We start from the raw sequence: 23342 nt of genomic DNA, 5'->3' as shown, positions 1-23342 counted from the left end.
AAAAGCCATTGTGAAACACCACCCTGAACTGAAAAGAGGAACACATAGATATCACGGTTTCATGCCGTTTTTTTCCCCGATGGGTCATAATTCCGAAGGTTCGTTACTCCGAAGTTCACAATTTCAAAGTTTCGTGATTCCCAAATGTACATACATGTACGTATTTCGAGAGTGGTTTTATACTCGATCTCGAAGGTGAAATACAATATGTAAATACCTATATGTTTCGGAAAATATTAGAAACCTGTGATATTTTATTCTGATCTCGATCTTCCAATCGCATTCTATTGGATACATACACAACGCGAAAGCATTATTGCAGTAGATGTGGAAAAAGAGACATTATAGTATATTCCCTTTTTCATCGGTCCTGTTAATTCAATTCTTTCTCCCTATTTCACCTTTTTTATTCTTCTCTCATTCCCTGTCTGTCTATCATAATTATAGTAGTTATTAGTAGTCCTCAGTTAACCCTCTTTCCCATCATTAGTTTTTAATTCAATCAGCTCTCGCTTTCTTTTTCTTTTTATGTCTTTCCTCATCTCTCTTCCTCCCTCCTTTCCTTTCTTTCTCTCTCTCTCTCTCTCTCTCTCTATCTGCCTCATCTTTTCATCAATTTATTTCCAACTTTCCCTCCTGTAAAATCTAAAAAGAGACATTCTCTGAAACATGAGAAAGATTCATCTTCTGCACGAATGGGTTTGACTTGAACTAGAAAGAAAAGAGCATTCTCCGTCTCATTACCCCACAACTGTCGTCATCCTCCGAGGCTATCCATCATCATTTTTATAGGTGCCAATTTGGGATTCCTCTACCCTTACTTACGATCATCCGGGACCACTTTGACTGGAATAAAAAGGCACTGAAGAGCTTTTAAGAGCTTGGGGGCATGATCACTTGCTGATAGGGGGTAACATTTTCCGCTTCCTTTGGCTGCGAGGCACGAAGTTTTTTTGACGGATATTCTCCACAGATAACTGCCATGTAATTACCATCCTGGGAAATTTCGCTTTCAAGTGACCCGTCCTTTATATTTAAAGTGTGATTTTCCGTTGTTTTGAGAAGCAGTAAGTTAGGTTGCGAAGGATTCTGTAAGGATTTTTGTCTCTATGAATTGAGATGCTGGTTCGTTTGTAATATAGACGTCAAATCGAAAAGTATTCTTGAAATGTATTTTATCATTTAAATTATATATAAGATATATTTAAGAAATAAAAGACCGTTTTTTTTGTGCGACGAACCATAATGTAACGTGATACTTCTCGGATTAATGATTACTAATCCATATTTCTATTTATTCACTTTCCAAATTATCAATTGGCATTTTGTCAGCAGTCTATGAAATAAGTTTGCGTATTATTCTCATCGAAAAACAAAATGAGGCATCTTTGTTCCTTTCCTTTTGTGTTCTTTAAGAATTGTCGAACAATTTTAAAATCCACTAGGCGCACGCTCCCAAATTGACCATCAACGCAATTCCACTTATTGAGGACAGTTCTTCTCTTTGCTATTGGTATGTTTCCAGGGCAAAAGTCATTCATGATGATTTGATGACGAAGTTTCACTGTGTTCGGTATCTCGTTATTATTATATATATATATATATATATATATATATATATATATATATATACATATATATATATATACGGCGTGGTATCAACGAAAATTATAACTCATCTATACTGTTTTTATATCAAATTCTTTTATTTATATCGAACAAAAGAGGTAACATTCCATGTTCACTCTCTTCCTTCACACGAGGCGTCATCTCGATAACGTTATTGCATCCGCTAATCGTGTCTGTGACGGCAGTGAGATAATAATTTCGCACCAGTTATTCAAATCGATGTTTGCACTGTTCTTGTTGCGTTCGCTTTCTGTAAGTTGTTACTTTCACTTGTCGCGTCAAAAACCACGTCAGTCGCTGACGCAGTACAACGTCAGTGAAATGACGCTTCGTGTACAACGGTCCTTATCACACACACTACAGAGTGGGAATAGTCTGTTTTCAATTACATCATCCGTATTTTTACTGTTTTGTTGGAGAAGGGGGAAGAGGGGGTTAAAGTTTAAACCGACTTTTTTTTCTGTGGTACATTGCTGAAATACCTAAAGAGAGAAACTCTGTGATTTAAATCATAAATGATTGAGACCACTGGGGGAGAATGTCTATCTGAATCAGTAGAGACATCTGGAGGAAACGGAACAATAAGCTTTCTACTCCAATTGCGAACCTATAAATCCAATGCCATCGACATTTTCTGCTCTTTGTGGGGGCAGGATTATTTGTCCTGCTTTTGAATTGCCTCGTCCCATGGGAGTACCTGACTTCGAAGCTTTTAAAGCTTTCGAGAGGGATCTCTTCCTTGCTGACGTCATATACGACCGGTTGACTTTTTGTATTTCTAGCGAGGGGTGATCTAAGATATCCCCTGATTGAGAAGAGTATTTGGTGGTAATAGGGGAGATCGAAGGACATCAATTCAGGGTACGTCATTATTACATCCATTTTCACCATCCCGAGCTTTACCTTTTTTGCTTCCTGAAGTTGAAGTTGAATTATCCATTCACGGAGTGAGGATTGGGAGTATGTTGTAAGGATTGCGTCGTGAACCCATTTTGGAAGTGAGGGGCGGTCGAAGTAATACAGTGGCCAATTAAATGATGAGGTCTGCTAAATGGACGACAAGAAGCCTGTTGGAAACATGGGGGTGCTCGAGCCCTCAGCACGAGCCCCCTCCTCAGGGGTCTTAAAACAGTCATACGATGACTATGAAGACAAGACCTTATCGTAAATACTAAAGAAGAAAATTTCAAATCTTGCACTCGTAAATGATATTAACAGCCCACTTACAAAGTTAGATTCTGTACCATTATTGGCGATCATTTAAACCCGCTCTAGTTCTTTATTTGCACCCTACTTCGTCCAGGTGGCATTCCTTTTATTATTTTTTAAATCTTTATCCCAAATTTACGTCGCCTGAGAAAAGAACCTATTGAGGTTTAAATTTCAATCGGTTTTAGGGTTGCTGTTATTGTAGGTTGGAAAGTAATTTCGTAATGAGTACTTGGAAATATTCAAAGTATATGGAATTGTCTTTTGAGTAAAGTAGAGAGCGTAGCAATAATCTCGCAGACTAATTGAGGCATCAAAAGGACAAAAGAAAGACGGAAAATGACGGATAATATTGGTTCAAGGAGCTAGTTCACTTTGTAGACGTTGATCAGAAATGTGGCAATTGATCAAAAAGTAGATCAAGGGTGTGACTATCAAATGCCCATTGTAATGTAAATGGTTTCATGATTGCATTTCATTTATCTCTATCAAAGTCATTGAAGGACCCTCGGGGCTGGAAGATCCAATAACCACAATAACGAACATACTTCAGAAGTTACTGAGAATGAATAAAAGGGAGAAATGGAGGAGGACGGAGACAAAATATGGACGTAAAGCACAACCACCATTAAATAACTCTGAAGTGAAAGTGCAGCTTTGAAGTTTCATTCAAATTTGACTTCGCATGGCTATCAATACAGCCAAAATATCTTATGTAAACTACTCTCCCTTAAATCCTATCCCTATTTTGTTCGTATATTGTTTAAGAAAGAAAGAAATATAAGGAAAGGTGGCGGCAAGGTGAAAAGAAGACTTCGCTATACCTCTGTATTGCCTGGTGCTCTTGCATTTCACTGATTCACCGCCCCTTTCAAATTTTGGAACCCCACAGGCCTACAAACATTTTTGAAAAATCGAAGAATATGAAGTTCTACCTGAAAAGTATATATTTGTATTTAGAGAGCTTTACACTGTACAATTTGGGTGATTGGTGATAATCCATTCGTCGGAAAATATCGCTGTCTCCAAGGTAATTTTGTACAAAAATGTTTGATTACGTATTATTCGACGGATATTTTGTTAAAAATCTACAAATTCATTTTTTCTGTTTCTTCTGCAGATATCTGACGATAATGAACCCTCTTCGACCTAGAATGACCCATAACACCACCATGACCATCCTCATCTTCATCTGGATAGTCTCCGCCGTAGTCGTTATTCCAACCGCAATCTACAGCAAGACATTCATCATAGTAGGACCAGGAGGACAAATAATGACGCAGTGCGGCGAGATGGGTTGGCAAAACTCCGCTCTGAAAGCTAACACTCTGTTCCTCGTCATCGGCGAGTTCATCTTCCCCCTTCTCCTCATGTGCATTATATATTTCCTGATCGCCAGGCGGTTATGGTTTCGTCAAGTGCCATGCGATCACCTTACAGAACAACAAGAAGCGTCTGCGGAAGCGTCTAAGAGGCGAACTATACGCATGCTCATCATCGTCGTTGGATTATTCGCTGTTTGTTGGGCGCCTTACAACGGCTTCTCAATAGCTAGGGACTTCTACCTTCAAACGCGCCAGGAATCTTCATATAAGATCATCAACACTGTGTTCTACATGGTCGAAGCTCTAGCGATGAGCAACAGTATGTTCAATACGTTAATCTATATCTTCTTCAATGCGAACTTTCGCAAGTGTGTGTTTCAAATGTTCACGCCTGCGCACCGGACATGTTCCTACCAATCGACTGTCAGAGTGCGGTATTCCCGCCCAACACAAGCCGCAAAAGCCTCCTCCAACCACTACGATGCATGTAATAACAGGCATGATACATCGCAAGAAACCGCCAGAACTTCCTTCTATCAAAGCACAGCTCCGAACTAAAACAAACTGAAAAAGTGATTGATAAGAACCCTTCATCATCATGTGCAAAACTTATTTAGAATAGGACAAATGGACTTTCAGTTATATGCCTTAGGAATATTCTAACAACAGTAGCTCGGTGTTCTGAAATATGGGTTTATAAAATGATGTATACAGCTTTTGATGAGACATTTATTGTAACGTTAAGACATAAATTATGATGTGCAATTACAACAATTTCCTGAAATCTTACCTCCATTTACAGATGATTTAAACAGGTGTGTTTTTATACCAATATACTAAACTTAGGTGACTAAAGTGTCTTTAATTTAACAGACGCAGCCATTTCCTATAGATATGCCGATCTAAAACATGTCATATTATACATGCTCCCTATTAAATACATATCGTATTATATATGCTCATGATTGAATTGAATCTGCCAAGACTTGTATCGGGGTTTGGGGTTGTACGAAACTTGCTCTTGCATCAACTGTTTCGGGTCAAATTCCTACACTAACTAAACTTCAACCTGAGATCCAACACGACACCTAAAACTAACCCAAACCCCAAACATAACCGTAACCTAACCCTGAACCTAACCTCAAACCTAAATGGAAGATGTAACCCTTATCCTATATATTTGACGAAATAAAGCCCGGAGCAATTGGCAACATTAGATGTCGGGCCACTAGTTTTTGATGTATCGGTCCTGGTATCTACGCCGAGACCTAATGATGGGTGAATGTAAATTAACTTCCTTTATCTAATTTAGGTTTTGTTCTTGGAAACCCAGGTCCCAACTTCACCTTTCAACTTTAAAGTTACCTGCATGATGATAAATGACTGTAATTTAATTTTTCCTGGTCTTGGGTTATTTTTAGAACCTCAAGTCTCAGCTATAACACCCTTTAACTTCGAGTTTACTTCTTATAGTGATTTGATAAAACGTGGACCTATTGCACAATACGTAAACAGTTACCGGACAGTTCACGATAATTATGCAAGCTTCTGCTATGAGGCAAAATGAATAATTTTATAGGCGAATTTACTGTCATGTTCTGTGATGTTCATAATGTGATTTTATCTTTGAATAGAGTAGTATAGATTAATTTCAGTAAGTATTTATATTATGTTACCTATCCTCACCACGCTATTAAGAATTTCTATGTATAATACTGTTCATACTATAAAACATACAAATTATACTACTTATACGACTACAAAATGTAATTTCACTATTGTTACTACAGCATCTACAACAACGAATACAACCACGAATACTACTTATTAAATTACTACTACTACTACTACTACTACTACTAAATACCACCACAACCACCACCATCACTACTCCTAGTACTATACTACTACTGCTGATACCCCCGCATTACAACAATTAAAACAGCAGAAAACAACAACAACTACTACTACTGTACTACTACTACTAACACTACTTTTACTATCAACTATACCATATCTGTCTACCACGACGACGACTACTACTACTACTACTACTACTACTACTACTACTACTACTACCACTACTACTACTACTACTGCTACTACCACCACCACCACCACTACTACTACTACTGTTGATAATACTACTACTAAAGATTATACAAATACTATCACTACTACTTCTATTTGAGAGATATATAACTCTGAGCGAAATGATGGAAACGTTACAGGGGAATGGAAACGGAAATGATACATCCCCCAAAGAAAAATCATTCGATGTCACATATTTACCAATTTCTCTTCATCATAATGACAAGAAACATTTATTGTCAATAAGTCTTATAAGTTAGATAATTGGTCAAAAGGCTAGAAAAAACAACATTGTCGTAATTTCTTTATGTACATGGAATTGCCTTAGTATTTCTTTTCATCGGATTGATACTGATATACGTTATATTTAATGTACCAGTACTTACTATTCTACTATTACTCAGATACGTACCTATACTACGACTCAATCCCTGCTTTTCTACCAGAAAAAAAAAGAAATAGGTACAGTAATGTAGCTTCCCTGTTAAGTACTCAGGATTCAATTTGCAATTATTTACTTTTTCCTTAATCATATTTTTACTATTGTCACCTGTATTCGTGCAATTTTTTAGAATAATTTATTTTAGTACAAGTAGTAGTATTTTTTACGTGGAATTTATTTTGTTGTTGGTTAATTTGTGTATTGTTACTTTGATTACTTGTATTGAATATCAATATGATGTGCGTTTCTAAGAATATTCTTCAAATAATCGACTTTGAATAATATCTTGAGTGGATTAAAAGCTGGCACTTTTAAATATGCTGAGGCTCTGACTATAGTCTTCTAGAGTTGCTCCGATAGTTGCTACTCTTACTACTGTACTTCTACTCTTATTTCTACGATGACTTTATGACTACTAGTTATATGTCTACGGACTCTCTTTTAAACAACCGTTTAGGCTGAAGCGACTTACCATGATAAAATTATAAATTAAATGGAAACAAATGGAATACCACTACTACACGATTACTATTGCTGCTGATACTACTACTACTACTACTACTACTACTACTACTACTACTATTACTACTACCATAACTACTCCTACCACTACTACTACTACTACTACTACTACTACTACTGCTATTAATACCATAACAACCATCCCACCATCACTAATACTACTACTGCTGCTGCTTCTACATACTACTATTACTAATACTGCTACAAACTACTTTTACTACTACTGATATCATAACTACTTCGACCACCACCACTACTACTACTACTACTACTACTACTACTACTACTACTACTACTGCTGCTGCTGCTGATACTGCTGCTGCTACTACTACTACTACTACTACTACTACTACTGCTGCTGCTATTATTAATATAACGATGACTACTACTATTACCACTTGTATCTCTACTACCACTACCACTACTAATACTAATACTAATACTACTATCTCTACTACTATTACTGATACAACTATTACTACAACAATTAGTGTACTTATTCCACTTCTTCTATAACAACTACTTCCACTACTACTACCGCTCCTACTGATATTGTAACCACAGCTGCTGCTGCTGCCACTATAATACTACTACTTCTACTACTACTACTTCTACTGATACTACCGCTATCACTGTCAGTACTGCATCCACTACTGATACATGATTGAAAACTATTTTACTTCGATTACTAAGCTACTGCTACTATTACTACTAGTACTATCAATTATCTACATGTGTTAAATGTACTACTAGTGTATTACTACTATTACTCCATGTGCTACTTTTACTTAATTCTTACTTATTATACACAGCCTTAAGGGACTCTAGTTAGAAATAGGCGTCAATTATGCTGTAATAGTATAAAATACTATTACTATACTTCTGTTGGGACGTCACAAATTATTCTTCTGGTAGAAATATGTTGGATTATGTAACGTGGACTTCATCAATCCATGTATAAGAAACTTTCAAAGACTACTACCAGTCTTTAATTCATTTCATTAATATTGATACTGATGTTGATTCGATATACTAGAACTAAGTTTATAAACGTTACATATTCTCTTATATCTTTGATAAAAACTATTGACATTGCTGCTCTTATCTTTAGTACTTTCTTACTACGTATTCTTCCTTCATTTGTGAATGACCTTAATGTCTTTAAAATCGCGGTAGCACTATGACGTCCGATGTCAAGGGATTTGAATGCATCTTGGTTCTTTTTGTTTTTCTCTCTTTTTTCGACAAAAAAGTGATATGTTCGCGTCTCTTTCTTATCAATTTTCACAAGAAAATACATACATTAAGACCTACTCATTGAGAGAATGTGTGTTTTAATAGGAGACGGAGGAAATAACGCACAATATTACAACGAATTGTATTGTTTTTGTTGTGCACTTACGGAATAGTCCTGATGTAATAAAATCAGGTGTAGACCTGAACCGGTCATATTATATCTGTGTACGTTGTGTTATTAAACATGTAGTTTCTGTGTTGAGCACATGTGAAATTGTACGTTCAACGATGCCTTTTATTTAAAAAAAATTCATCTTCCTTTCTAACAATATGGGTTCGCCTAGAGCCCGTGAAGTAAATGAAAACACGGTGCTGGACGTTCGTCCCTTGCAACCATTTTCATTTAATTTTCAAACCGGAAACTTTTCTTGTTTTTTGGAAAGGGCGCAGTATCGGTTCTGGAGGGGAAGGGGCCTTAGGCCCCCTAACTTTCTTCCTGACTCGCGTCTCTGACTTTGTCATGATTATACATGAATTGAGGCACATGGGGCAAATGAATGCAAAGACCCCCAATTATTATTATAGAACCACGCCTGGATGGAAGGGGGGTGCGGTAATCAACAGAGAAGAACACATAGCTAGAGCTTATACCTTAGCCCCATTTTAGAAGATAACTAAATTTAACATGAATCAAGTTGGAAATGAACAGGGATGGAAACAATGGATATGGGGTGAGAAAACTATCGGGCTTGATATAATCGTAGCAAAGGGGAAGTGAGAGGACAGTAGGAGCCGGAGAGAGAGATAGAGAAAGGGTGTGTGTATGTGTGAGAGAGAGTGAGAGAGAGAGAAAGGGTGAGAGAGAGAGAGAGAGAGAGAGGGAGAGGGACAGATTAGATAGAGAGAAAATAAGAGGAAGAGAGACAGAGGAGATGGACGAGAGTGAGGGGTCTGTGTTTGAATGATGATGTATGTACAGAGGTAAATTTGGAGTCGAAAGGATCTACGAAATTACAAAATCTCTTCTAAAAAGTGTATATTTTATATTCTGTCCTTAACAAATAAGCAAACAATTCTCGACTGTCTTGGTTATTGCTGTCATTATACGCTGTAGTAGCTACGCTTTTAATCGAATTTGAAGAAAAAAATCCTGTATAAAGAAGTAAAATCATCAAATCGTGACATATGGAGACATAATTATTCTGAAATAAGCCTACTTAAAATTAAAGGACCAACCGAACAATCACAGCTCCCAGTGTACGTTAGAGGGCGCTAGACCAATTCAGATTGTTATCAGTTTGAGTTTGGTTTGCGATCTGACGTAATCGCACGATTTGCAAAAGGTCGTATTGGTTTTTGTAATCTAACTTCATTTTTTTAAACAAAAAAATGAACAGAAAAGAGATCTTGACAACAATAAGTATGATGAATAGTTTTTTGTTGTTGGTCAATTTGCTTGAGGATTAGAGCCTTGTATATAACTTGCACCTTAAAATAAAGAAACTCAATCGATCTTTTTATTTAAATCATTGGGATATCCAAACCGAATCAAATTCCTCAATAAGCAAATGACCCCTTGCACTGTATAAGTGTCATACTTTTATGTTCTAAAATACTTATCTGATAATAAGATAATAATAGAAAAATAATCTATATGCATTGAGGAGATACCAGAATGGTCCTCATTTGTCTATCAGTGTATTCCAAAATATATGATTATACATTGGAGTAAAATTTACACCATTATAATTCAAAAACAATAATCCTTACATATCGAATTCATAATAAGCTGATACCCAGTAGTCCATTTAACGAATTTCATCATCATCATCATCGGCAGCATCACCATCATCATCATCATCATCATCAACAACAACTTCATCCCGTATAATCGCGTTCAAAAGGGAAGTAAAAATGGATTCTTAGTTGTAATTTCCTGCATTAAAGGTGGTATCAAAAGGCATACCATTTGTTCATGACAGTATCGCTGATCTATAGAAATTTCATCACACGTTCATGACTTCGAAATTCCGAACCAAAAACAGCTATGGAAAATAGATCGCTTCTATATCAATATCGTAAACAACTTAGATTCAATTTTTCAAATATTTTAGGCAATAGTAATATTCCACAGAAATGGATCGAACGATTTCTACACTCGTTCTTGTGATCATTGATCACGCCTTAGCGACAGCATCATCATCCGAGCGGTCTTCGATTGGCAGCTTTTGGTAACCTTTTGACTTCCGTTGACCTTTCGAGAATGTGACGTAGGCGATCATGACCCCTGCCGCCAGCAGTATTCCGGAAACACTCATCGCCACCATTCTGTTCATATCATCGGCATGATCTGTGTTACCTGATGAAAAGAAACATTCAAAAATCGATGTTTATTCTATATTTTAAAAAAAGAGTCCCTCATTTCAAATCCACTACCTGGTCATTCTCTGATGCTTAAACAATTTGATTTTATCTCTGTTGGTGATGATGATGATGATGATGTCGGTGGTGAAAATTAATGATGATGCTGCTATCGCGGCTCCTGCTGACGATGGTGGTGACGGTTATGAAGATGATAATGAGAGGTATGGTTGTGAAGACGATGATGAGAATAATGATGGTGAGATGGTGATGTTGGTAAAGATGATGAAGATGATGATGCTGCAACAATATACATTGCGTCCAAGAAAAAAGAACGAAACCTGAAAACAAAATATTATTGTAAGCGAACTATGAGCTTATAAAAATAATATAAAATAAATGGAATCATATTTATACAGCTTTTAATTTGCATTACAAACATTAATAATAATCCTTCGATGAGAACATAATTTTACTAATTTGACAAACTCATCTAAACACGTGACTCCCTACCTGCGGATGTCTTAGCGTGCCCGAGCCCATCCACCCTCCTCCGTTCACGTTGAGGAGAAAGTGGTCCGTTTGAGATGGTGTGAGGCTGGGAGCTCGAACCCCGAGCCTGCGTGGAGGCTGCGGCTCGCCTTGCTCTGTTCCTCACACAGCCTTGAGCACAGCGAGAAGTGGAGTCGCCGTTGTCACAGACCAGCACCTCACAATGTATAAACACCTGCGGATATTAAAGAAAACAATATGCCTGTTGAAACCATGAAATAAGCAATGAATGGAGGAAAGGCAGATCCAGGGACTAGAACAATTCGTTACCAAGTGTTGAAAGAAAAACAATAAAGAAAACAAAATCAACGAAGAGATTTTTCAGTGACTGAAAATGCTGTGCTGCAGGAAGGGTCTAATTCCCTACTTTTTAAATCTTAGAAATGCCGGTGGTATTCCAGAAATAGCAAACCAGGGGTAAACAACAATAATGACAAACAAAACCCGAACAACTTCAGAAACGAAAAGAGTAACAATATACAGTGCGTCCCAGAAAAAATGAAACCCCAAAACAAAAGATTATTGTAAGCGAGCTTACAATGAGCTTAATGAGCTTATGAAAATATATGAAATGAAAGGAATTCTATTTATACAGCTTATAGTTTTATCGCAATAATCGTTTGATTTTGGGTTTCGTGCTATATTTTCTGGGACGCACTTTACGATGTTTTTTCCTACCTGGTCATATTCTCCGACAAAGCCAAAGGCTTGCACAGAGAAAGCCGACATCAACGGATTATTTAGGATGCCATCATAGAACTCAACTGTTGGATCCTTAGCGCATCTGAAGACAAAACATAACTCAATTCATATTTATAAAAGTCAAAATACTCGTACAGATACGTGTTATAAACAAATGTCAAATGTCAACGGAACATCCAGTAATCTCACATGATTAATTAGATGAAATAATCTGGCATCAGTCAAAACGCCAAATCGGTTGTTTATTCAACATGTAAATACAGATTATAAAACATTAAAACAACAAGTCACCACCACAAGTTGTCAACAAGGTAACAATTGTGGCCAAACTCTATCCCTGAGTCGTCTTGCATTAAAAAAGTGTCGTTTAAACGACAAAAATTAAACACAAGTTTCAAACTCGCAATCAAAGAAAATCAAGTCGCGTTTTAATACACGCAAGTTTATGCAAGAAGATAGGAATAGATCTGAGGTTACAAAAAGTTAGGCAATGAGCTAAATATTGTATAATATTAAAGCTGAACTTATATTCCCGTTGCGCATTTTTCAAATGGAAACAAAGGAATGTGAATACACTCCTAAAATACCGTTATTCAAGGTAAATGGGTATTACAACGTTAAAGAATATAATGGTCATAGTAGCCATTTTGCAGTTAGCCAATGGCGCTGTAGTTCCTTACCCATCAGTGATGATGTGGTACTTCGCTTGATCGAAGGGGTATGGGTGGGGCGTCGCCCAGCAAGACTCAATCAGCAACGTCACATCAGTCACCGCGGTCAAGTTGACCGCGAAGAACACCGGTTCACCGACCAGTATCTTCGACTCATCGGTCACCCGATCGGCGAAGCTCGCATTCGTATACCGCCCGAGGTCCAAGGAGAAGTTCCCGAAGCCCACTTCGGTAAAAGAGACCACCCCCACCTGTGGTCGGTAGGTGTTGCCAAGGATGACATGTCGATCAAAAGAGCACGTGACAGGTATGCGGAGGATAGCATCTCGTGTGACCGTCTCCCCGTGTTGGGACCGTGGCTCAAAGTAGGTGATGACGTTAGAGAAGATGATGCTGTCTTCTGTTTCCTGGTAGTATTGCCATTTGCAAAAGATAACGTGACAGAAAGGGGGGGGGAGAGAAAAAAAAGAGGAGGAAGGAGAGAGAGGGTGAGAGTAGGTACGAGCACTGGAATGAGACAACACAACAACCAATCCATGTAGGCCAAATTTTAATCTAATAAGCGTCTGAATGAAAGATACAAGTAAAATAAAAAATAAAACCTTAACTAGTCCTATTTTACACATCGACTCCGGAACCGGAAGATGTTTGGACGTTCTGGAGTAAAGTAATCGTCTGTTCGGTTCGTTGTTGGTCCGTTGTCGGTCGCGTTAAGTGCAACTGGATTGTAAGAGATTTTTTTATTCAACGAATTTATCTTACCTCCATTGTTGTCCCACAATCATCAAATGACGTCGAAACCGCCACCCTTACACTGTCGTGGTCGTAACCAAGGCAGGAGTCGTCAACGAGAGATACGTCGCTGGCCCCGTCACCGGATGCTAAGAGAACGCGGTCGATGAGGACCGTCATCGAGTTGCTTTCACAAGTGATATCGGCACCTAAAGAAGAAAACAATAAGATCATCAACCTCATTTTAATTTGAATTCTTGAAACAGCTCTAGGGAAGCTTTTTTGTAACTTGTACAGCTCAAGATTCAATGCTCTTAAAGCTCTTAATGTAATGGCAAACCCCGACAAGGAACCAATGTTTTGCATACGTTAAATATTCATTGTCCATTATTTAGTTTCAATTCGCTATTAACATAAATTATAGGTGGGCCAGGGTACGCCCCACCCCTTCTCGGTAGAACATTTATTTCATTTTTTGTTATTGTCCATCTTTTTGATCCTCCGGGTCGGGTATTCTAAAATGGGAGGAGGTCATGAAAGGAAATGATTCCGAAGGGCACCCCATGTTACGCCAATGGTTTGAATTAGTATCACCTTCTCCACACGTAACGCCAGCGTCTTCCGAGTGTCCGCAGTTGTTTGTGCCGGTGGGCATGGCGTGCGTGCATTCAATCACATGCTTCTCGTCTCCGCTACACTGAAGATCATCCAGCCAGATCTGCCCCGTTCCTGACCCGAAATAGGCCCTGGACCAGACTGAGATCACGGTCCTGTACCCCAGCATCCTAGAAGAAAAAAATGACGGAGCATGATACCAATTGTTCAACACTTTTAAACCAGGTACTAGAGACTTGTTACCACTCAAATTTGTAGTTGTCTATCCTAAACTGCTGGGAGCCATGCCGATTAATAGTTTACTAGATACATCACTTTGTTCCGTCTCTCACCCCAATCATCATGCCGTTTTCCCCTTACATGTACTGTCGTCAAAGGCATAACAAATAGAACAAATAATGCATGTAGCCAAGTATCATCACTATAATTCTAACAATTATCATTATTAAAGAATTACTCTGTAGGTCTATAGATCGATCAACAGATTTTGTCCACTAGCTCCTGACGCATTTTTTTTCCTTTTCACTTTAATGAGAAATAACCATACCTACAAACCACCGTTGCGTCCTCTAAACCCCAATCATCATCGCACACCGTACCCCAAATGTAATCATGATAGAGTTCCACACGTCCTTCGTGAGGCCCACTACCGCCTACCAGACGGATGTCACTAGTAGGAGCATTCCCTAAAGAAGAAAAATGAAAAACAAAGATTGAAGCAAGCAGTGACAAGTGTATGTATATTATATATCATTATCTCTATGGGGAAGTAGAAGTTATGACCCATACGTTACCAACTATCATTGAAATATATCATGGAATTGTGAGTATAACATAAAAATATATTTTTTTATTTAATTGATGAACTGATTGAAACTTTAACTGAGTTATTAGCTTGACACAATATCAGTCTGATAAGTGTACTAAAATTGTAGATTTAGTTGGTAACGGATGAGGAAACATAGCTTGGACTTGACCAGAATTATATGGGGCATCTGATTGGTTCTGTTGATGTACTCACTTGTGGACTCCTGTAAAGATTTTATGCCACGACACTAGTCAATGCTGGTAAGAAATGTTTATATTATATTGACTAGCCTTGTTGACAATGTTGATAACCAAGCAGAACCAAGTCGAAGAAAAGGTCATCACGGTTTTGTCAAGGGCACTATAAATTATACTCGATATCCTCCAACGAAGGGTCGATCATTTTGATCTATCTCAAGTACTGCTTTGGGCAATGACATAAGCCTACTTTAACTTTCTGTCTGTACTCACAATTGCTTCTAATTTCAAAGGCAAGACCTACCTCCTAAGAATGTAACAATGATAGACGCTCCTCTCCCGGTTGTGGCCCGACTCGACAAGAAACGGAGAGCCATTGCGTTACCCGTTGCGTTTACTACAGCAGGGTAAACAGACCCAGACGCACGAAGCAGTTCCGGGTCAGAGATAGAACTTCCGTCGTGAAGGGAGAGGAACGAATTAGAATCTGTTTGGAAGTCAACGAACTGGACCGAGACGATGGTGTCCGAAGGACACTTGACATACCACCGGCAGTCAAAGTGGTCGCCGTTGGTGTCCGGGTAGTTAGGTGTCGTGAAGAGGAAGGTTCGGGTGTCGAAGTCTAGAGGAATCCCACCACCACAACTAGCAAATGTAGAAGAGTCGTCCCAGTTTGGAGGAACTGTAAAAGAAAACGTTATATTGACAAATAACATTGTAACAAGTCAAATACTTAATTTTAATTTGAGAACTCAGTGTCCTTTTGTATTTTGTTGAGATCTTGCCGGTCCAATAATGTAACAACGTTTTTGGGCCTCCCTCCTCATTCTACCTATATTTTTTCATTACGATTGAAGAAAAAAAAAGGTTTGAAGAAAAACTAGATCAGCACATTCCAGGGTTTGCGTACAACTTTCATCGATGATTCTTTTATGCCTTAGAACCTCTCAATTTAACTACAAAAGGCTTTGGACTTTTACAAGACCCATTGTTGAAGAGATTATATAAGAACAGGGATCACACATACCGCTTAGAGTGACCTTTGCCTTCAGCCCTCGTGCTGTATCAGTCATGGACGAATCATAGAATCTCGCAAAGAGGGCATTCTTGGACCCAACGACCGTTGTGGCAAGGTTATTGCCAGAAAGATCGGCAACTTGTGATCCGGTGACCGCATCGCCAGCGTCGAAGACGTAGAAGGAAGTTGTTGAAGCCGTGTCAAGATCGACGACTTCTAATGTGTACACCATGTCGTCCTGGCCGCTGAAGTACCATCTGCAGTCGAAGAATCCGGTCGGTTGGAGGCTTGGGTAAGAGGGCGTGGTAAAGGTCAGACTGGTTGAAGTGGAATACATGCTGATGCTTCCTCCGCATGACGTCATAATGGTTGATTCGTCCCATGTGAATGGATCTATGCCAAACAGAACACAAAATACAAAATATAGCTGGCGTTTATGCACCTCATCAGAAAAGATCAATCGAAATTATGGATTTTTAATCCATTCAGTGTAGGCGGCAAATTGAATGAGTTGTTGGTGAATCGATTCCTTTCATAAAAATGACTTTGGCACATAACCGATGCCCATGAGGCATCATTTCGTTACGTACGACATTAAGCTTATCTGGGCCATTAATTTATGCACCAGGAATCCAATACACTGTCTACACTGTACATTCACATTATTTACAATAGGGGCTTTTCGACTTGCCCGTCGACATAGTGGACTGCTACGTGTGACATCCTTTTAGGGCACTGCCAGTGCCTTAAAATGACGTCAAATTGCCTTAAAAGGACGTCACACGTAGCAGTGCACTATGTCGACGTGCAAATCTGAAAGTCCCTAATGTCACTCTCGCACGGCGCGTCAAAGCCGCCTCAGTCTCAGATCATAATCTCAGACGCAGTAGCGTCAGGAAACGACGCCTCGCGCGCACCTAAACTTGTTGAATAATACCTGATATTGTGGCTATAGCAGAAAATCCCCGTTCCACGTAGCTTGACGGAAGGTCTACAAAAGCAATCGTCACACCAGGCCCCGACGAATAGAAAGGCGTCAGAAGAGTGTCGCCTTTGACGATGGCTACCTCCTTCTGAAGAGCGGCTACCGAGTCGTAGACTGTGAGAGACGCGTCGAGGGTCTGCATGTCGTTGACTTGGAACGAGATCACCTTGTCAGCTTGACATGTTATGTACCAGTAACAAAGTGTTGTAGCGAGGACCGCAGAGGGTGTGTTGTACCAAGGTGTCTTAATTGCAGATTGGCTGACATTCAAATTGATTTGACCGCCGCATGATGTCTCTGGTCTAGGTGTGTTTGCTGTGTGCAAATATTGAATTGAAAGATTTGGTAATATATTATCCCAGAGAAATGGATGAACATTATAAAAGCTCCGTCACTGCTATAAACCCTTCAAAAGAGCTTGCTTGTTATCATGACTGTGTTCGCGGGTATGAATATCTGATATTAGCCTTAACCAGAATACCATGATCATTTTCTGATGATGATTTCACTTATTCTAAACACGAGTCCAATTTCAGCTGATCGATATAACATTCATGCATGAAAAAAGAAACTTAAGATTTTCTTCAAAGTGGAAAATTGCCTGTTTTGGTAAGTTTCACTTGCCTTGCTGAAAGATTCTTTAAGCCTAAGTCGGAGCTATTCATGTTGATGAAGCAGTACGACAATACCGCAGGCGATGAAGCGTATAATCCTTCAGTGACATTCATGCAAGTTTATTTTGAACAATTTTTATCAATCACTATTTTGATTACAATGAACATCGGAATTTGCATCTTGATACTTACCATCAATTATACTGACCCTTGCCAACAGACCACGCCCATTCGTGTTATCTGACAGATCATTGTACAGGACAGAGACTCCATTTGCAGACGAATGGAAAGGGGGTAGGACTCCCTCACCGGCGATGCTCGATACCGTTGGTGCAGGGTTGTTGACACTGTCAAAGACATACACGTACCCGCTCTGCGTCTGGATGTCGGTGAACTCGAGCCGCACACTTGTGCCCGGCGGGCTGGTGAAGTACCAGTAGCACACCGTGTATTGGTCGATTGGGAGCCCGTAGTTTGGGGAGGAGAACGAAAGTGAAGGGAGGTGAGTTGGATCTAGGGTGATATAGCCTCCACATGATGAGAGAGTATTCGATGGATCCACGGAGAAGTCATCTGATCATATGTCAACAGAAAAAAGGACAACAACAAAAATATAAAACGAATACCGATAAAAAAAATGGTATACATTTCACCATTATTTAATACCGAAGAGGACCAATGATTAATCTTAATAATATAAGCTTTTTATAGTGGAATAATTCAGTTTGTCTCGAACTCCTATATCAATGATAGTTAATGACGTCAAGGGAATATGACACTTATTAAATATGTCAAGGTGAATATGGGGGTAATTACATTTTGTATCTTTACAACAGCGGTTAGGAAGTATGTAATTTCAAAGTAAAGTACTGTTAATTTGACATAATAATGTTTAAACTTGAGAGTCTAATATCTTTCCGAATCTGTCCTAATGTCAGAGAGCTTGTGTCCCTTTCCTCCCCTTGAAGTCGGCACTATGATTATATTTTTAGGCCTTTTTCCTTCTTCTCCTCTTTATAAGTTAAAAATGCGCCTTTTCTAATGAGATAATAATGGATACACACCTGCTATGCTCACGTTCACTGTGATCCCTTGGCCCGGATCCCGCCATTGCGAATACATCCAGATAACCGCCGTATTATCAAACGTCATGATCGGATCTAATGCAAAATTCCCGGATAGACTGGCAATCGGGGAGTTCAAACCGCTCCGAACGTCTAGGTAGACCCCGGGTCCTGTGTCCATGTCCGAGATCTCGATGGATAACTTGGATCCGGTTGGGCCTTTGATGAACCAGTAGCTACCGAAATAAACGCTTAACTCGGATGAGAAGTCATTGGTCTGAAAGGAGACACTCGGTAGGTCTTCGTTGAGGCTTATGTGACCTCCACTCATGAGGTATATAGCCTCCTCGTCAGAAATAGTTGTCGTCTCTTGAAAGCAAAAGAATCAAATAGTAATAAAAATGAGATCCAAAATTCATATTACATAATGAAGGCATAATTAAACTCTTCCTTGCCAGTTACATACTGATGACTCATTAAAGAAACAACTGGTAATTTTCGACGTAACTGTAGCTCTATATCACTCTCCGTACATTAAGCTATACAATACTGATTATTTTGTCAATGATTTCAAAGTCCAGTTACAATCAAATTGTAATAAAAATGAGATGGATCCAAAATTCATAATACATAATGAAGGCAAAATTAAGTCATTGGTCTGAAAGGAAACACTCGGTAGATCTTCGTTGAGGCTTATGTGACCTCCACTCATGAGGTATATAGCCTCCTCGTCATAAATAGTTGTCGTCTCTTGAAAGCAAAAGAATCAAATTGTAATAAAGATGAGATGGTTCCAAAATTCATATTACATAATGAAGGCATAATTAAACTCTTCCTTGCCAGTTACATACTGATGACTCATTAAAGAAACAACTGGTAATTTTCGACGTAACTGTAGCTCTATATTACTCTCCGTACATTAAGCTATACAATACTGATTATTTTGTCAATGATTTCAAAGTCCAGTTTGAGTTTGCATTCACTTCTTTCATCCACATTAAATTCATCAAAAACCTTTTCAAAAATGAGAAGTGAAATATTTACATGTCGATAAACATTTCCCTACACAAGCTTATAGATGCAGTATTAGTACCCTGTTATGGTTTGTTTGTTTGCATGTTTGTTACCTGACTGCTAAGAAACCATGTGTATGCTGGTAATTACCGGTAAGTAACCAGGGGACCGACGGCTTTATGTCTTCTCCGAGGGACTACAGTAATCGGACTCTAGGCAACCGTAATCATGGGTATAGACATGTATCAACTCACCATTAAAATAAACTTCAAAGCGAATGTACGATGCCGAATGAACTTCATGAGCATCAAACAGACAAAGGATTTGGTTGGAGTCGGATACCACTTCGTAGGGAACTGAATGGATGTTGAAGAATTCAGCTAGCCGGTTCCCCATCGAGTCGGCGACCATGAAATTGTCGTAGAATTCGAGACGCACTTCGAGAAAGCGGAGCACTGCTACGGTTGATGGGGGCGTGACTATTTGCCAGCTACAGTAGGCAGGATAACTTCCAGCTTCCTGATTGGTCGCCTCAAGTTCAATGGATGGCGTTGATTGGTCGAGAGTGATGACACCACCGCATTGGCTGGGGTTTGCCGATAAGATCCCAGCACCTTCTAGAGAGAGAAAGAGAGAGAGAGAGAGAGAGAGAGAGGGTGGAAGAAACTGGAATATAATATAGTCTCTCACAAAAAAGCAGCTATTCAATTTACTTATGCTTATTTTACTTCAAGTGAATGAAATTTATTTTGAACATGTAACGTTCATAAGTGATATTCATATTGTATTTAGTCACCGACAGCGCAGCACAATGGGGGAGGGGGGGGGGGGCAAACATACATGCAAGGAGGGGTGACTACATAAACCTAGATTCCTCTAATTGCCACACTATGATTATGTAACATTTTGCGTTTGGTAATAGAGTATTAGGAAAGACTTTTGTAGATATAATTCATAATTTACAAAGAAAGTAAGAAAGGACGCCATTTAAACTCACTCGATTTTCGTTTCAAGAGCATTACATGCAGGACCGCTGTTCCTTTGAAAACTGGTCCAGACTCTAGCCGAATCGTTAACGAATTACTCTCACTGACGAAATCGTGTTCAAAATAATTCTTGATATCAATTCCAGTCCCGCTGATCATTTCATTGCCATCAAAGATAGTGAGTGATTCGTTTTGTCCAATAGCGAGATCAACAACCTCTAGCTTGATGACGTCACCAGGGGGAGCGTAAAAGTACCAATGACATTTATTTCCCGGGTCACCGAAGCCGAATGGAAAGGTCGGCACCCGGATCTGATACGATAGTTCCGTGTCATGGAGAGTAAGAAACCCGTCACAATAGGGCGTTATCGTCTGCTGGCCATTGTTGTTCTCACTGCATACTGATAAATTTAGAAAAGGAAAAAATTACTTATAAAAAGATCAGTAGGCAATTTGCAGAAAATAATATCTCCACAGAAATAACCACAAATAAAAGATGAAGCATGCAATTATCATGCTTATACCTTCACATCAAGAGGACCTCCAGTCCCAAAGGTTTTAAAACATTGCATCTTAGGGTGCAAATATTCCAAAGGCTATAATAGTCCTACAGCCCATTAGACCGGCATGCCGCGGCAGTCCACGAGACTGACGTGTAGATCTTGTGAGCCTTCTGAAAGCTTTCTGTATGTTCACCAGACTGACACTGTCTGTTTCGAAGACTGACGGCCATTGGTCTCATAAACTGTCGGTCTATTGTGAAGCGAATAACTATCAATTGATAATTTTTGACATGCAACGGGAACAATCTGACAATATTGATGATAAAAATAATAATAGTGTTAACTTTGGAGCGCACACATCGCCCAGCTTCGTATGATAACATCGCAAAGTTGACCTTATTTCTTATTATTCTTTGAAAAACAAGTGATGGTACACCTTTTCTGAAATATCCCATGTAGAATAATATGTACATGTATAACCTTCAATAAGTATTTCCGCATTTATAGGTGCTACGTAATAATGATAATATAAAATGTAATAACAATCGTTGGGTCTTATTAACTCAGGATAGCTACATCGATTTAATACTGTTTTTTCTGCAAGTCCTGCAATTAATATTACCCCAGCTTTGCCTGGTACCCAATTACTCCTGGGTACCCGGAGAGGAACATAAATATATTACTATGTCGGCAAAATTACCCTTTCCAAGGATGTAAGTAATCTAGCGAAGATTGAACCCAGAACATCTTGGATGAGAGTCAGGAGCTTTCATGAATATGCCTCATTGCATTCACATATTGATCATTGCTCAAGAAATTAAAATCAAACTCATCACTATCTTTCGTAAGTTAATGGTGTTGTCTCCCCAAGCCCGGGATCGTAATACAGACACCTGCCATGACTGTATCGCTTGGTTTTGAGTGTTTTATTTTCGTGCTTTTTTTCTTCTTCAAAATGAAATATATATTGCATTATTTGCATTGATTGATTATTCACTTCTGATTATAAAGATGAAGATGAAAGTAAACAAGTTAGCGACGGTTTCAGACACATCTGTCAAGTGATTTAAATTGGGGGGGGGGGGCGCAGTAGTTATTCGTTATCATTACTATTATATATCTATTGTGTTACACTTTAATGCAGGTAATGGTTAATATAAACAAACAAAATTAATGAAAAGTGAAAGAAAGACAATGCTAGCATAAAGATTATAAAAGAAATCATCAGAGGTGTAGGGCACAATTTTGCCATGAGAACCAAAGACCCTTCCAAATATCTACTTTCCAGTTTCTAAATTCTGCGAGCAAAGTAAGATAATAAAATAATAAATCTGCTATATCATCTCAAAAAGTTTCTATACAAGCAAAAGAAATTATAAATTATAAGCGTTCTGTCTTGTCAACCGAAAACGGGACAGCGGTAGCCCGACTATCGGTCATTTTCATTTCTATTTAGTGTATTTATTCATTTTTGTTTGGGGGAGGTGTTCAGCCCCTTCTACCCTATGCTCCGTACACCTATGGAAAATCATTCATCCTCATTCTTAAATGTTCGTGTTGTCCCATGGACTTTTGATAGATATTACGAAGTAAAATAATAAAAAAAAAAAAATTGTGGGTACTTACCGCTTTGAAAGAGAAAGATCAGTAGACCAACGTGGAAGAAAGTCAGATGTGTCGCCATTCTGTCTGAGCACTTTAACGTTTATCACATAATGATACGTGCTGTTTTAATGCTTGCTTCTCTCAGTGTCTTCTTTAAACAAATATATTTTGGAATGGATAACACCACGTACACCCATACAATACAGTGCTCTTATCTTACAGTTATTACACAACCCTTTCTTAGTCTTTATTTGTCTCTTACTTTTCTTGTTCATATAATTGTATTTTTCCGTACGTTTAGGGGCATCGCAAACATAATTCTGCGATATTCTTACGCAAAAGAAACTAGTTCAGCTTAAGTAACAATGGTATCTCTGTCACGAAACATCCGTGTTTACAGTTTGATTAAGTTTGATTATCAATGAGGACTGTAAACACGTATTTTTGATAACAATATTTTG

The 23342-nt window shown here is 38.7% G+C and overlaps 2 protein-coding genes across 2 annotated transcripts; one reads left to right on the top strand and one right to left on the bottom strand.

Moving 5' to 3' along the window:
- Positions 1-2680: 2680 nt before the first annotated feature.
- LOC579261 (prokineticin receptor 2) lies at positions 2681-6022 on the top strand. Its single transcript, XM_030997288.1, has 2 exons — positions 2681-2793; positions 3959-6022. Exons 1-2 carry the CDS (start codon positions 2681-2683, stop codon positions 4719-4721), a joined length of 876 nt encoding a protein of 291 aa, XP_030853148.1. The 3' UTR covers positions 4722-6022.
- A 3518-nt stretch (positions 6023-9540) lies between these two features.
- LOC579324 (cubilin) lies at positions 9541-23118 on the bottom strand. The gene is made up of 15 exons (XM_030998117.1): positions 22903-23118; positions 20785-21174; positions 20042-20404; positions 18774-19142; positions 17902-18282; positions 17048-17410; positions 16120-16503; positions 15397-15774; positions 14635-14773; positions 14067-14257; positions 13503-13681; positions 12750-13147; positions 12046-12151; positions 11329-11542; positions 9541-10813 (listed from the first exon to the last, which is right to left on the bottom strand). Exons 1-15 carry the CDS (start codon positions 22958-22960, stop codon positions 10632-10634), a joined length of 4095 nt encoding a protein of 1364 aa, XP_030853977.1. The 5' UTR covers positions 22961-23118; the 3' UTR covers positions 9541-10631.
- Positions 23119-23342: the final 224 nt, after the last annotated feature.

Source organism: Strongylocentrotus purpuratus, unplaced genomic scaffold (assembly GCF_000002235.5).
Source record: "Strongylocentrotus purpuratus isolate Spur 01 unplaced genomic scaffold, Spur_5.0 spur5_scaffold_4, whole genome shotgun sequence".
NCBI classification, from domain to species: Eukaryota; Metazoa; Echinodermata; class Echinoidea; order Camarodonta; family Strongylocentrotidae; genus Strongylocentrotus; species Strongylocentrotus purpuratus.
Note: the sequence above shows the minus strand (reverse complement) of the source record. Positions and strands in the feature narration are given on the sequence as shown.